Source organism: Phaenicophaeus curvirostris, chromosome 2 (assembly GCF_032191515.1).
Source record: "Phaenicophaeus curvirostris isolate KB17595 chromosome 2, BPBGC_Pcur_1.0, whole genome shotgun sequence".
Classification (NCBI taxonomy): Eukaryota; Metazoa; Chordata; class Aves; order Cuculiformes; family Cuculidae; genus Phaenicophaeus; species Phaenicophaeus curvirostris.
In genome coordinates, this window is record NC_091393.1 from 485244 (window position 1) to 500628 (window position 15385).

Sequence of the window (15385 nt, forward strand, 5' to 3'; positions counted from 1 at the left end):
TTGCCAGCAGGTCAGTGGCATTGAGAGATTTGACTGCTGCCTCATGTGAAGATGTTTGCAGAAGCTGCTCATACGAATAATGCTTATGAACTGACGAAATCACAGTTCTGGCAGTGTAGCTTATTTCATTCAGGGCTCTGTTAACGTCCCTCTAGCATGTCTTTATGTAGCAGCGTAAAACTCTATCTTCTCTGCTCCTACCTTCTTCCTGTAGTCGCTGTCCTAGTAGCAGGAGTTCCAGAAGGAAGCGTTTGTTGGGTCTCAGCTGCCACCGTGCAGAGATTTGTACCAAGAGGCTCAATTACTTGCAGCAGCACATGAGGCTGAGGCATGAGCTGCAGTGGCTGAAGGACCTGTGTATATTCCCTTCTGAATAATCTGCTCTGGAGGTAAACTTCCAGGAAGGGTGGTAGGGCAGTAGGGGGATAAGGAGGGAGGTTACTGGATATGGACTGGAGCAGCCTACACCTCTCCAGCAGTAGAATTCCCCAGAGAAGGTGTCTGACCTCTGTTAAAACTCTTTTAGACCACAGCTAGAGTTAGTCCAAAGGAAAACATGCACAATGTGGATTTTGGGTTCTTGGCACTCTGGTTTTGCCCTAAAGATCTCCTCCTACTATATTGCACCGCTTGCAAGTATAAATATAGCTTGAGACAAGCAGACAGACCTCCCATCCTCTTCAGCTGAGTTGGTTTAGACAGTTTCTAGTTCCTCCAGGAGAAGGAAGTGGTTTTATAAAGAGCAGCTTTGCTGCCATAGAAATGCCACTATATGCTAATGCTAGGTACAACTCCATTAGGAAATTGCTTCTAGTGCAGACTACAGCCTTACTGTTTTGTGTATTCTTTCATATTAACACATCCACCATTGACATGTAGTTGTGTATAAAGGATCGCATTATTTCCACAGAAAGCTCCTAGCTATGTAAAATTTCCTTTGTCAGAGGGAAGGTTGTAATGCATCAGCTTCCTCGGGTACTGAAAAGTACAATATATTAACCTTCACAAATTAAAAACTGATATTCTTCCCACTGGCGACTGGATCGTTCTTTATTTATATTTTTTCTGCTTCCTGCCACTCAAAAATTGCTTACCTGGCTGTGTGGCATTGCTTGCCTAGCTCTGCAAGCTGTCCATTACCCATTCCTTTCCGGATTCTCCACATGCTTCTCTTCACCACAACTTTCTGCCACTGCAGTGCTTCCCCCTCTTCCTGTCCCTCCCCTAAACTTGAGAAAGTGTGACCAAGGTGCAAGTGTCAAAGCAGAAGGTGGTGAGTAGGTGTAGGATCAGGATATGGACCTTGATTTGGTGAGTGGGTGGATGTGTATAGACCATTCCTCCAAATTGAAGAAGGATGTTCTTCTCTTTCAGCTGCATTCAGACCTTCAGCCATTTGTTAAAGAAAGTTCTAGTGACACCATGGCCTTCAGCTTGAATTCTGCTCCTGCAGTCCTGCATCAGGAATTCCTTGGAAGGGAGGCATGGATTAAACAGATCAGAGAGGTAAATTAAAACATTATTTAGAATTTCCCAGTTTTACCATTTGTATCTCTCTTCCTATCTATACTTTTAATTTGCAAAGAAACTTAGAAACTAGCAACAGACCAGACGATATAAAGGTTACCTCTGCTCACTAATACTTAACACTTCTTTTCCGTGTTTTCAAGAGGGGGAAAACTAGCGACCTGACAGTCAAGCTCTATCAAACTTCTATCTGTTGGTGCTAGAAGTAGATTCTTTTATGTGGAGCATATGTCTGTTCCTCTGCACTACTTGTACAGTCCCACATCTTAGCTTAAAGCTACTTTCACTGGCAGCCTAAACCAGAGAACTTTGCGTTGCAGTAGTTGAAAAGTAGGCACTCATTTCCTTCTGCCAGCTTGGCTCTGGGAGCAGTAATTTTGGAGGCAGGGAGGAGATCTGGGGAACTTAGCTTCCTGATCACTACAAAATATTTGTGAAACCTAGCTGGTTGATGTCCTTATTCTCAGTTCTCTTAATTCAGCTGCTTTTTCCTGTAGCTTTTGGGTGAAGAAGGCAGTTAGAATAAGGTGGCTGTGTGATGTAGATCTGTTTTATGTACCGCGTAGCACAGGGGGTTCAGATCATATTATTTCAAGATGTGCTTGCTGTTGGCTCATTTCCTTGCTGGTTTGAAAGCAGGACTCTCAGGCAGAAGGGGTGGAGTCTGAGCTTCTACCCAGTTCTGCATTCACGATGGCCAAGTTGCAGCCTGCCTTCACACGCGTAGCCACACAGGCAAAGCCTCTTCAGCAGGGAAATTTTGGCAAGTATGTGCAGAATCTACAACCTTACAGTGATGTGGAGTAGAGGGATCTTAAAGTGACGCAAACTAGAAGTGAAGCAAACATTTTGTCATTTTGAAATTAAGGGCTGGTAGTTTACTATGTATGGTGAGAAATTTTGGAGTTCTACGGTCTCAACATAAGGTTCATATGTGAGTTGAATGTAAATGGATTTGGATGATTGTAGCTGGAGAATAATGGTATTACCAGAGTGCAATTTATAAAAGCTTTGAAACAATTTCCCATCTGCAGAATCTAGAGGAGGTTGCAGGATTTCAGGAGTGCTGTCTGTCTGCGTACTAATTCTCATACCAAAAATGGGCATTAGAGAAAAAATGAGGCAGTTCTTTCTGAAGGGGAGAGAGGAAAGGTGGCATGCATTGCGTTAAAGTGTCTCCTGGCTACTACTTTAGCTAAATACAAAATGGAACACCTCGTCCAGGAGCCTTTCCTGGCTTGTGTTGATTTAGAAAGGAAAGTTATCTTTCATTAACTACAAGTTCTTCAAGATGTCATCCGTAGTCACATTTACTCTGTGACATTCAGCGCAGGCCAAGCACTTCAATCAGAGATTGTAATCTGAATGAAATTTAGAGACTAGCTTAAAAGGGGCTTGGTACGCATATAGTGGGAAGCCTTGTTATAGGAGTTAAAAAAATGTGTAGATATGTAGGTGTATGTGTGTGTATCCATGGATGTAGAAATACATACATGAATGAATGATTAGCCCTAAAGACCTAAGTCTCTCCCGTTCTCACTGACCTCACCACCAAGCCCCTCCACTTTCGTGCATTTAAAACTATTCCAAATGAATTGTTTGGTCAGGTGTCTGTCTTGAAAGGAATATAGGTTGGAGTAGAGTCCTGAAATGCTTTTTTTAAAAAAAAAAAACCAACAAAAAAACCAAAACAACAAAAATCAACAAAACCAAACAACCCTAAGTGGTTCCTAGTAAGCACTGTGGTAGACAAATAAGTTCTTGAATTCTCTTCTTCAGAGAAAGTTGAAATAGTTGCTGAATGCAGTCTCGCTGCACTTTTGGAAAGCCCTGTATTCTTAAAATTTAGCAGATAATCCGAGATTATAGGATGGAGATTTTTCTAGGAGTCAAAAGGCAGAAGAGCTGGTCACTTTTAGCCACTTACAGGTAACTATCACTAGACAAGAGCAAAAATTCTGTGGGTTACACAGGCATCCAACATATAAGCAAGAAGGTACAAATTATTAAAATTTTAGTGAAGGAATTAAGCAGAATCCCTCAGGAATAGGTCTAGAATCCATCTTAGCTCATAGCATTTGTAATTTAAAGGGAATTCATCAGAAACTAGAACCATTTCATCTAGGCCAAAGTAGTCCACATGCCTTTCACCGTATCTTTCTGAGCCTTCTCAGAAAAAGCAGGGTGGGAGGAAGAGCACTTATCAAATGCTTTATCAACCCTTTCTGAAGTGTAGGATTTGAGAACACACACACAACATACAGGCTGCCCAGGGAGGTGGCTGAGTCACCTTCCCTGGAGGTATTTAAAGGACAGGTGGATGAAGTGCTGAGGGGAATCTGCTTATCTGATGCATTTTGAGCCATTTCATGGGGGATTTAGGGATCCTTCCTCCTGGCAAGGTGAGTTGATTTCACATCACCTCATTTACTGATGGAGAATGTCATGGTATTATTGTCCCTCACTGCTGGCACATGGTGATCTTCAGTGTTCAGGAGGAAGGCTGTGAGCTGAGTTGGCTGTTCATGTCTCTTAATAAGCTAGCAAGCAGCTGCTTTTCATTGAGGGCTCAGGGTCCCAGCGTTCAGAGGCTGAGCTGTCCAGCCAAGCAGTGAGACCTAGAAGGTTATCCAGGTTTGGCAAGTGTGCATACGTTTTGCAAATCATGCTTAATACCTTTAAGGGAGCTAAACCAGATGCAGAAATCTGATGTAAAAGAGGCAGGGGTGGGAAATCTGTGTGTCTGAAATAGGGGTCAGTAAAAGTCAAAACACCCAAACTTGTGTGAGGATAAAAAGGTATCAAAAAAAAAGCAAAGGTGCAGCAGTGAAAGAAAGCTTAAGAAACAGATTAGATAAGCTTGCTGCTTGGACTACCATGGGCTTGAAAGCTTGAGAGGGACAGAGCATTGGAAGATACTCTTGCTGTTGTAATGTGTGTTAGATGCAGGAGAGACACTCTGAGCACGCATCTTCTGTGTGTTGCTGAGACCAAGAAACATCTTCCTCAGCATGCTGGCAAATTCTGTGCTGCAGTGTGATCTGCATATAGGCAGATGATATCGTTTGTTAGAGAACATTTGTGGTGTGTTCTGGTACATGAAATAACTACTAGATATATTTTGAAGAAGCTGTAAGATCCAACCAGTATAAATAAAAGTTCACAAATCAAAAAGATGGGAATATACAAATCGGGAAGCAGTTATTGGCATTGGTTTTGCTACTCCCAGATGCTATCAGGCTGTTTTCTTAATAGGCCTTCCAGAAATCTGACTCTAAAGGAGCTTAAAGAAAGTACTAAAGAGGTTTTATGGATCAGTCCCCTATCTCCTTCAGTGAAATCAGTTTTGTTTTCTACTGTTTTCCTTCCTGTTCCAATTGCTTAGTCTCTCATCAGTTCTTTTCTCTATTTTATTTTTCCTCCCTTAAAAAAATAATTTATTTTCCAAATCTGTGCTATCTCTGCAACATCTCTTCAAAGCTCTGCTTGCCACATAGAGTTCCTCTGCAGTGCAGGTCAGCTGCTCTCTCAAGTCCCCATGGAGGACATGGAGAGGTAGCTGTCCCAGTCTACATCTTTTCAGGAGACACATTCCAGAAGAACTGAATTTTCTGGTCTTCCCTGTGGAGGCTAGAGAGAAAGAAAGGGTGATTTTATTTTATCAGTGTGCTTGAAAAGGGGAGAGCTGGAGTTGGATGAGGTGATAATGACACAGCTGGATCTGATCTAAGGGAAGGACTTCAGGTTAGTTAAGCACTGGGTGAGAAAGACAGAGACTTCTTCTCTTCTACATCGTCCTGTGACAAAAGTGAGGAATTTGCATTGCATACTTTTCTGAGTCTGAGCAAGAACTAGTTTAAAATTTATTCATACTTCTTTCTGAATGTGCTAGAAGTTATAAGTTGTAGTACCTGCTGCTTCAGGAAAGGGTGATGCTGACACTTAAATGCAATTCTAAACCAAAAGCACCTCTAACCTTAAGTCTGGTAGCGCTGACAGGGTCCTGACACTCCTTTTTGAGAGCTCTAGGCTATTACCTTTGCGCAGATCCTTATAGATAACCAGAGTTTTCTTTTAAGAAAATAAATCCTGTTGTTGCTGATATGAAGTTTATTTCACAGTCTTGTGGGAGAGAATAATTAATACAAACAGCAAGATTTCTTAAGACCAAAACATTTTGGATTCAAAAAATGTTTAACTGCAGTCATAATCAAAAACCTAAAAATTACATTGAGGCTCAGCAGTTCTCATCTCAAACAGAACCGTGTTGGATGAGCCGGTAACACATTTTGTTGTATTTTAGTATATGCTGTATCAGCTTACTAAAGAATGTTGGTTATATTTAAGGTAGCAGCTCTTTTAATTGCATTCTTTATTCTCATAACTCTAGTTTGTACTACGTAATGTCTTATAGAAAATCTCTCTTTCTCTTTAAGGCACAAGGAAAAGGAAATATTATGGACTACAAAAAGGTTGGTAAATTACATTTAAATCTTCTTGTTACTTTCTTCTGGGCCCCTCACCACAAGAAGGATGTTGAGGCTCTGGAGCGAGTCCAGAGAAGAGCAACGAAGCTGGTGAGGGGGCTGGAGAACAGGCCTTATGAGGAGTGGCTGAGAGAGCTGGGGTTGTTTAGCCTGGAGAAGTGGAGGCTGAGGGGAGACCTCATTGCTCTCTATAACTACCTGAAAGGACGTTGTAGAGAGGAGGGTGCTGGCCTCTTCTCCCAAGTGACAGGGGACAGGACAAGAGGGAATGGCCTCAAGCTGCGCCAGGGGAGATTTAGGCTGGACATTAGGAAAAAATTTTTCACAGAAAGGGTCATTGGGCACTGGCAGAAGCTGCCCAGGGAGGGGGTCGAGTCACCTTCCCTGGAGGTGTTTAAGGCACGGGTGGACGAGGTGCTGAGGGATATGGTTTAGTGTTTGATAGGAACGGTTGGACTTGATGATCCGGTGGGTCTCTTCCAACCTGGTTATTCTATGATTCTATGATTTTTACAGGTTTTGTTATATTTTCAAAAGTATTCTTGGCAGTTGGGAGAAACTTCCGTATTAAAGTCATGTTGTAATTTGTTCATGTGTATATGGAGGGAAAGGGAATGGCTTGTGCAATTTTTTGATTTTAAAAAGTCAGTAATAGTTGGATGTACTCTATATCTCAAATGTAGCTATTTAATACAGGACAAGAGGGAATGGCCTCAAGCTGCACCAGGGGAGGTTTAGGCTGGACATCGGGAAAAATTTTTCACAGGAAGCGTCATTGGGTATTGGCAGAGGCTGCCCAGGGAGGTGCTTGAGTCACCATACCTGGAGGTGTTTAAAAGACAAAGATAGGTAGATGATGTGCTGAGGGACATGGTTTAGTGATTGATAGGAATGGTTGGACTTGATGATCCTGTGGGTCTTTTCCAACCTCGTGATTCTGTAATACTTAAATTCTTGAGCCACACACGTGACTGAGAATTACTTCTTGAACTGAGGCCTGAAGAGTGTTACAACTATGACTGATAGCTGGAAGCCTATCACACAGGTACAGGTCAGACTTAATGTAATTATTCTGTGTTAAAAAAAATTTGTAACTTGGATTATTAGAAAAGGTCTCTGTCCTTCCTTCCTCTTAGAACATAAAGAGGATCTCAACTTCAGCTTCCTATTTAAAATCATCCTGCTTTTATTTTTTTTCCTGCAATAGAAGAAAACTGGTACAGCTGTGACTTTCTAATCCAACACTGAGAGCACTAAGTATTTTTCTTCTTCAAATACATCTGAGTGTGTGAGACACTTGTGTGAATGTTTAAGCTAGGCTACTTGCTTTTGTAAATCCAGAATGGTTTTTTTCCTTTTAATTGTTACAATTGTTATCCAAAAAAATAGAGGGATGGGAAGGGCAGAGAACAGCATCTAAAATTGCTTATTAAATATTTCTTGGCATGTTATGTATTTTGACTGACACTTTTCAGTTTTTGTATCCTCCTCATGAAATTTAAAAACTTAGAGTATGCTTAGGCAACTCTAAATTTTCCTTTGACTTAAAGGAAAGGAAGGGAGAAAAGCCCCCAGATTTGAGTAATTGACTTCAGCCAGAAAGCTCATGATTTTACCAGCTCTGGGTAATCATCTATTACACAAGCAGATATTATGAGTTTAGTAATGATAGTGAAAAATGGTCCATGGTTTTTGTGAGCTCAGGCAATAATTTACTTTGGTTTTTATAGAAGTCAGTTTCAAAGTTATGATGTCACATCCCTCTTTTCTATGTTTCTTCATTTCAAATAACAATGGTCATTAGTTACATCCATGCTAACTGAACCCAGTAACCTTTAACTTGCTCAGCATGATAGCTTGGCCAGCACACACACACAGCCAATTAGAACACATCTCGTGCAGTGCAGATTAATATTCTTTTTTCAGCCTTTGCTGTGTTGTCTTTATTTCAACAACACTACAGTCAGTGTTTTGCACATTGCTCTGTCTTTTCTTCTTGGCATCAAGGTCTCCTCTCATCTTTTGATCCAGTTGCTAGAATTACTGCTACATTCCTAATCAAATCTGGGGGCTTTTTTCTCATCAAGTCTCCAAAATATTTCCTCTTTAATTTTCTGAAAGTGAAGGTTACGAAAACTAGCTGTAGAACTTCTGAAAATTTGTATTATTTTTGTTCTCTTAATTTTATTATGAACTTAAATGAGCCACTTAGTTGAGAAAAAACATTGTCGCTTTGGTTGAATTCATAAATACATATATAAAAAAATCATTAGCTGTTTTAACATGCTTAAGAATACTTTACCTTACTTGCTGTAGCTTTTAATTAAACTATTGAATGAAGGCAAATTTGAGAGATTGAGATCCACCCATTTAACATGCTTCCTTAAAAGGCAAAGGTCTTATTTTGTTTCAATTTTGAGACTGCTCAAGAATTTTGAATTGCTCTTTTGAACAATGTTAGAATTGTTAAATTTTATGTTAAAATTATATCTCTGATTTTTTTCACTGATGAAAAATATCTAGATGGCACTAAGAAATTTAGTGAGGGTCTTGACATAAATATAGAAAGTGAAATAATTTCTATCAATTTAATGAGCTACGAGACTGTCATGTCGCTAATGTCACTATGTTCTGCAAAATTTTTTAGTTTTTTTTTTTGCCCAGCTTTTCTCAATCTTTTTATCAGGAGGACTTCGATATCACTTTGATATTGTCTGTGTTTCTGAATATGTTTTGCCACATATGTATCTGAATGTTTCACTTTTTTTTTCCTACACCATCACACCACATCCAGACAAATTATTGATCCATCGTTGGGATGTTGAAGGTCTATTCCAGAAATAAAAAGTAGTTTTAGCTTCGGTTTAGTGCTGTTCGTCAGATAACAAAGGGGAAAGTACCAATACGTGGCAGGGACAAAATTGATGTATGTCATTGAAAGAGACAGCAGCTTCCCTGTTGCCCTTATTTATGTGTGGAATTTTGGCAAAAATCATAGACTTCTTAAAATCAAAAAGCTTTTAGACACTTTGCATCTGCTTTGCATGCAAGATGAGCTGTGTAATTTTAAAACAACAAATTGAGATTCTCAATTTAATTGTTACTATTTTGTAATATTGATTAGAAACTGCTGAAGTCAAGGCCTTAATGGTGCCTGGCATTATACAGCCTTGTTAAATGAGTGTAGAACAGGCACAACTAGTAGCAGAAATGAGTAAGCCAGGAATAATCCTTGTTTTCTGGCCAAGACTCTAGAAAAATTATAAGATAAGGCTAAATAAAGAAGTAAATCCTGTCTGTCTTATGACATTGTGAAGTGATGTGTTTAAAGGCTTGCCCAGCCCATATAGAGAAGGAAGAGCATAAGCCTGTGTCCAGCCACAAAAACTGTGAGAGTAGATGCTGAGATATTCCAAGGTACTTAAAAAACGAAGAATTTGACAAAGTTGATGTGATACATTATGGTGCCTTTTCAAGGTAATATTTCTGCAATCTAAAACATCAGTGCTTATTGAGCACGGTGTTCCCAAAACATTAATGTTACAAAGTAGGAGCAGAATGTGAATTCACTACAATTTTAGATAAGGTATCACCTAGACAACACAGGCATTCTTTTTATTATTCACTTAGGCTTTACTGTAGGAAATAATTTCTTAGTTTCAATGCCTCTACCTCATAAGTAGAGAGATGGGACACAGAATTATAATCTTTTGGTTATATGATGGACTTAAAAGGGTAAGTCAGTAAAGCAAGAAGTAAAGTTCCCATACATATGTGCCCACATGCATGGCTAGAACCACGAATGGACTGTGTAAGGTCACATGGCCATCTATTGCTCCAAAACTACCTCTGCGTAGTCCAGTAGCTTTTAATGTGAGAGATGGAAGCAGACTTCAGACCAAGTTCTTGAACTCATATCCCTCTTTTCACAGAAAGTGGCTGCTGTTCTTGTTTGTGGTTCTGTTCTTGGCCCAGCAGACCTCAAAGGGTTGAATGGAAAATGTTCCAATTTCAACTATTTGGTGCTTATGGGTGAAGGATAGGAAATGGAAGCTTGAAACCGAGGTGCTGATATAGAACTCTCCAATGGGCAGTCTCTTTTCCAAAAGGCAGTCTGCAAGGAACAATCGGTAGCTTGTTGTCGTTTATTTGCAGGACATGCCTAGAGCGTGTGGGTGCAGAGGGAGATAGTGGAAAGCAGCCTTAAAGTTGGAAGGGCTCAGAAGGCATCCCTTTCTCCATCTCTTAATTTGCTGGTATAATATGACTGAAGAGAAAGAAGTGACAAGAAAGAAAGGAGGAGGCTGGAGAAGTAGACCCCAGTCTCAGTCAGCAGTTTGTCGCCCTGCGTGAATTCAGAGCATTCAGAATTAAAAGCCCTCAGTACTTCCCTCCTTCCCATGTATTATTCCTTTTGCTCTTTCTGTAACTCTTGATCAGAGCCATCCCTCCTTCCAGTCAAAGACTAGGGAATGAGAAGAGAAAAAAAATGAAATAATTCATTGCAGGTTGAATGGATGAGGCTGGACTTAGCACAGGTGGAGCAGGCTGAATGGAGCAAGGCTCTTGATATGCTCTGTTCTCATTGCTCAGTCAGGCATCTTGTTTTTCCCAGACTGTGAAGATGATGATGTTGCTTTTTCTTCAATTCGTAGAACAACCTTCACAAATAAAACTTTGGGGTTCTGAGCTTCATGTGTACCAGACTAGGCCTGACAGTTTTGCCAATATGTGAATATATTGAGGAAAACAGAAGGTGCTGAAGGAAAACAGTTGAGGAGGGGGGCATCAGTTCTTGTCTGAGTCTTAACTTGGTTGCACTATTGCAGGACTATTCTTTAAGCTGAATTTATATAACCAAACCCCAGTTGGTGATTTTTCAGATTCTTGGCATCTTTAGAACAAAGTAGGGCTTTAATGCCAGTGGTCTGAACAAAAGCTTATAAGTTAAAATGCAGTATTCCAGCATATCTAGCAATTCAGCTAGAGAAAAGTGTGTCAAAGCAGTCTGTATTTTGATTTATATTCCCTTTCAATTATCGAATACCGCTTTGAAGAATGTTGTGTTTTAATGATGGATGAAATCGTTCCTACAAATGGAAATACATTTGATGCACAAAATGATGCCATGTAAGTAGAGATTAAAAGAGCAGGTTCCTTTACTTAGAAGAAATTGATGAGGGAGCTTAATTCAAGTTTACAAAGTAACCAATAAAACCTGTTCATTTTACTTTTCTGTTTATTTGCCTCAAAAATTAGTTGTTCCTGTTCAAATGAAATTTAAAAAATAATACTTCTAAACTGGGTACATGGATTTTTCTTCTATGTACTTAGTTTGTAAAATTCATTACATAAAATCATTCAAGCTCAAAAATTGAGAGAGGGCATGAAAATGTAACTGTAATACAGCTAACAGTACAGCTAAAGGCTTAAATTAGGGTTTTTTGCATACAGCAGGGCTATTGAAGCCTGGTTTCCTATTAAGTTATGTCCTGTATTTCTTTAATAACTAGGTAGCATGCAGTCTGGTTGATCCAGACTCGTTTGCCTCAGTGTATGCTTACTTGAGTTAGTTAGCTGATTCTGTAAATGGACTATAAAACAGGTAAGTTTTTAAGGACTATCCATTGTTCGTTACATAAGAAGATCTCTAACTGGAAAGCTGAGGAAGGACCTTGCCATATGAGCAAGAATTTTTTGTTTTGATTTTCCTTGAACTTTGCTTGGAGACATTCAGTAGTGGGTTAGGCTGATTTTTGTATAGCGATTCCTCTGCATAGTTTGACATGAGCATTGCAATTGTTTTGGCTTCAAGGCACTATGCGTGTCTAAGAGCTTACACGAGACAAGCGTGTAAATGGATTGTGTTCTTGTGTTGGAATTCTCCTTTTTTCCAGATTTTGGTGTTACAAGTCATAGTAAATATATGCAGTCGTATCTGCTTAAACTAAGTTTCTCTTGATCTTCAATCAGGTTAAAGATTTAATTTTTTTAGGAGATATTTTCTTCACTGTTTACATGTCAGTATGTACTGATATGAGTAGTACCAGATATGCTAAAACCTTTTAATGAGCTTTAGCGAATTGGCAGTTTGCTTCAAAATGTGTAGGATCTACCGTCTTGCCAAGTTATGCCTCAAGGAACGGGGAAGAAATACCTTTTTCGGCTGCTGATGTACTTCATCTCACCTGTCCCCACCTTTGCTGTGGAGCTGTGGTTATATGGCTGATCCCCATTCGTTAGAAGATGTGTTGAATTAGCTATGCAATGCATTTATGCCTCAGGTCAAGTTCCTTTCCAGCACACAGTGCAAGAAGATTCTAACTGAAGTGGAGAATAAAAATTTTATGAACTGGGACTTGAACACTCAAGTACTGTAATATGCTTTCAGCTAATTTCATCTCTAAATACAGATAATGAATCCACTTCAGTTTGTATTCAGATAAGAAATGTCATTCATTTTGTATGAGTGCAAGTATCTATATAAAATGGGTGACTTTTACAATTTGGTCTTGGCTTAGGTATTTTTTACATGATTTAAACTAGATAGATAGGATTATATTGATGTATTTGTAAGTGAAGTGAGTCGTTGGGCCATGTATTATAGAAAAACATAGTTTATAAAACCCTGTATGATTAGTTACAGTAGATATCTGTGTTCAAGAAAAGACCTTTTTTTTGAAAGCTGATAACAGTGACGTAACCCACCTATGAAAGCCAGGTAGGACACATTAAAGATCACTGAACGCTGTCATGCTTTTGGAATAATCAAATCCTGAAGATCTACCTGGACTTGGTTCCCAGGCTCTGGCATGAAGCATCAGCGTGGAGCTGGTCTGGGGACACCTGTATTTTAGAGCTGAAAAATACAGCAGTGTTTCCTCACAGTCTCATGATGCTATTGAGGAAAAAATAATACTTTTTTAAAAAATACCTTAATAAATACGATTACTAGTTAGAGCTTCAGCTAAATTGAGGTACTGGGAGAAAAACAACATGTTTTGTTTGACATATTTGTTCATATTATTTCATAGCAATTTAACCTGTCATTTACCCAAGTTTTTTAGGTGCCAAATCTTTCCAGCAGCTTGCCATGAAATGTCTGTTATTCCATGAAAATATTTTCTTTCTCATATGGTGTATCTCTGAACCGTTCTCAAATTCCCTAGCCTCACCAAGACCATGTTTGCATGGATATAGCTCAATATAGTAAATACATCCCATTTTACTGACAAAATTTGCTTTTGTCCACCGTAAACAATGTAATCATATGGGATGTAAACAGAAACCTGTATTACGAAATACGAGAGTTTGACATATGTCATCTCGTTTCCAAAACCGGGATGGAATGAGTGTGTATAGAATCCAGTTTTTGACTGCGGAAAACGGGAGAGCCAGTAAGCGGCTGGTCTGTCAGTTCTGCACGGAAGCTCTCAGGCAGTGGCTTAGGTGTCAAATGCCCTGATATCTAAAAATATATCTTTTTTGTTGTTGTTGTATTAAGCGTGCCCTTAGGAGAGCTACCAACTTTCAGGTGATGAAGCAATGGGTAATGTAGTTTAAATTATCTGCAGTTTTGTTGTAGTGGGGAACCAAAACAGAGCAGCTGAGAATATTTCAAGAGCTTTGTCTGTTGGCTTCAGTTCTGGCCTTTCCCTCGGGAAGGGGTGGTGGTGGCTCTTTGCCCTCGGAGACGGCTGCGCGTGTGGCACTGCCGACACCCACCCCGTTGTGCCTGTGTTTTCTGACAGCTGCAGGAAGCAATCAAGGCTGGCAAAGGTGTGACTTCTGCCATCGACCTCTGCCGCTACCACGGGAAGAGAGCGCTGGCGACCCTGGAGCACTTCCCCGCCTCCGAGGCCAGGGCTGCCTTGGCCAACATTGTCTACGCCGTGACCAGGTTTCCCTGACCCGCCATCCCGGGAGGAACTGCTCTCCCTCCACGGACAGGAGCAACCCTGCACTGTTGGTCACCTCATCCTCCCCGTCCTGACTGAGAAACGTGTGCCAGCTGCCACCGCGACCGGCAAAATTCGGGAGGGGGAAGAAAAAAAAGGTCACAGTCGGCTTTCACTTGTCATGCCAGAAGCACACTTGAGGCTGCACCGGTAGAAATAATTAATGAGTCCCGTTTCTGTGACCTCAGCAAATGGACAGGAAATAAGTCAGTATTGATTGGCACCGGCAGGGATGGCGCCAGGGTGGAGACCGGTGGTTTTCCTGCCCGAGGGATGGAGGGGCGTGAAGATCCAGGTGTCACAAGAAACCTGCTCGAACCTGCCCAGAGAATGAGCTGCCGAAGCCAGGAATTAATGTACCCGCTTATCAAGGGGAAGGGCAGTTTGGAGGATTAATGGGGGAAAATCCTCTCTCTGTGTGCACACAGTCGTGTCTCCTCACACTTTTCATGTATTCAAATGTAAAATTACCCTGTGCCTAATGCTTTCCGTATTTGAGAAACTTGCTGAGAAAATGTGTCAAGCATGGTAAGTAGGAGCTTTAAAATATTTAATCAAATATTAATTTGGCTCTGTTAAGGGAAGTGACTGCCTGAATTTTATACTGTGCGTATAAAATATGTTCCTCTGGATCAAAGAATGAGGTTTTTCCAACTCTTCTTGGGGAGGGAATAATCCCTTCCTCAGATCAAGCAGTTTGTTTCAACACTGTCTTACACAGAAGAATTTCCTAGGTTTATGACACTTGCATTCATTTAAGCCAAATAAATGTTAATTTGTAAGGCTAGACATAGGCCTTTGGCAGAAAGGAAGAAGGAATATTCTTCTGTGAGTACACTCTTTCACCACGCTGAATAAAATGCAGAAAATATTGGAGAAGTTTTGAACCTCGGTGTGTTGAATTTTCAAGTCCAATTACAGACAGCATATAAGGTGTATCAGAAGCCTGGAATTTGAGACTGTCTCTGTTTTGTTCATAGGAGATGATTTTTGTGGTTTGCATGCATGCAATCTGAGACTGCCGTTGACAAGAAGGCTGAGTTTACATAAATGATCTAGATTGAGACTCAGCTACCTTTCTTCCTTCTGTGGTGTAATTACAGCCCAATCTGGAGACAGCTAGCACAGCAAACAGATTTCATTACATCGCTCACTCAAACACTAAGTGGAGTTATTTCTGTTAAATTCTGTCCTCCCTCCTTCTCCCCCTGCACTCCTTCCCCCTGTCACACAGCTTGTTTGTCATAGACCAGTGCGTTGCACTCCACTGAATGGAAAATAAAAATAAAAACTCTATTCTCTAAAAATATACTGAAAATACATCCTGCATAATGTACATAATATTATGTGTAATTTATGCCTATATTATACCATAACATTGTATGTATAATTTGCACCCTTGAGGTATGATCT

General features: G+C 40.2%; 1 protein-coding gene across 1 annotated transcript in view; it reads left to right on the forward strand.

Moving 5' to 3' along the window:
- The window catches only part of LOC138717589 (all trans-polyprenyl-diphosphate synthase PDSS2-like), a 121256-nt gene extending 106405 nt beyond the window's left edge, over positions 1-14851 (forward strand). Inside the window, exons 6-8 of the mRNA XM_069851119.1 lie at positions 1375-1506; positions 5964-5999; positions 13766-14851. Coding sequence (XP_069707220.1) covers positions 1375-1506; positions 5964-5999; positions 13766-13924 — 327 coding nt within the window. The 3' untranslated portion in view covers positions 13925-14851. The remainder of the gene's footprint in view (positions 1-1374; positions 1507-5963; positions 6000-13765) is intronic.
- The last annotated feature ends 534 nt before the right edge of the window (positions 14852-15385 follow it).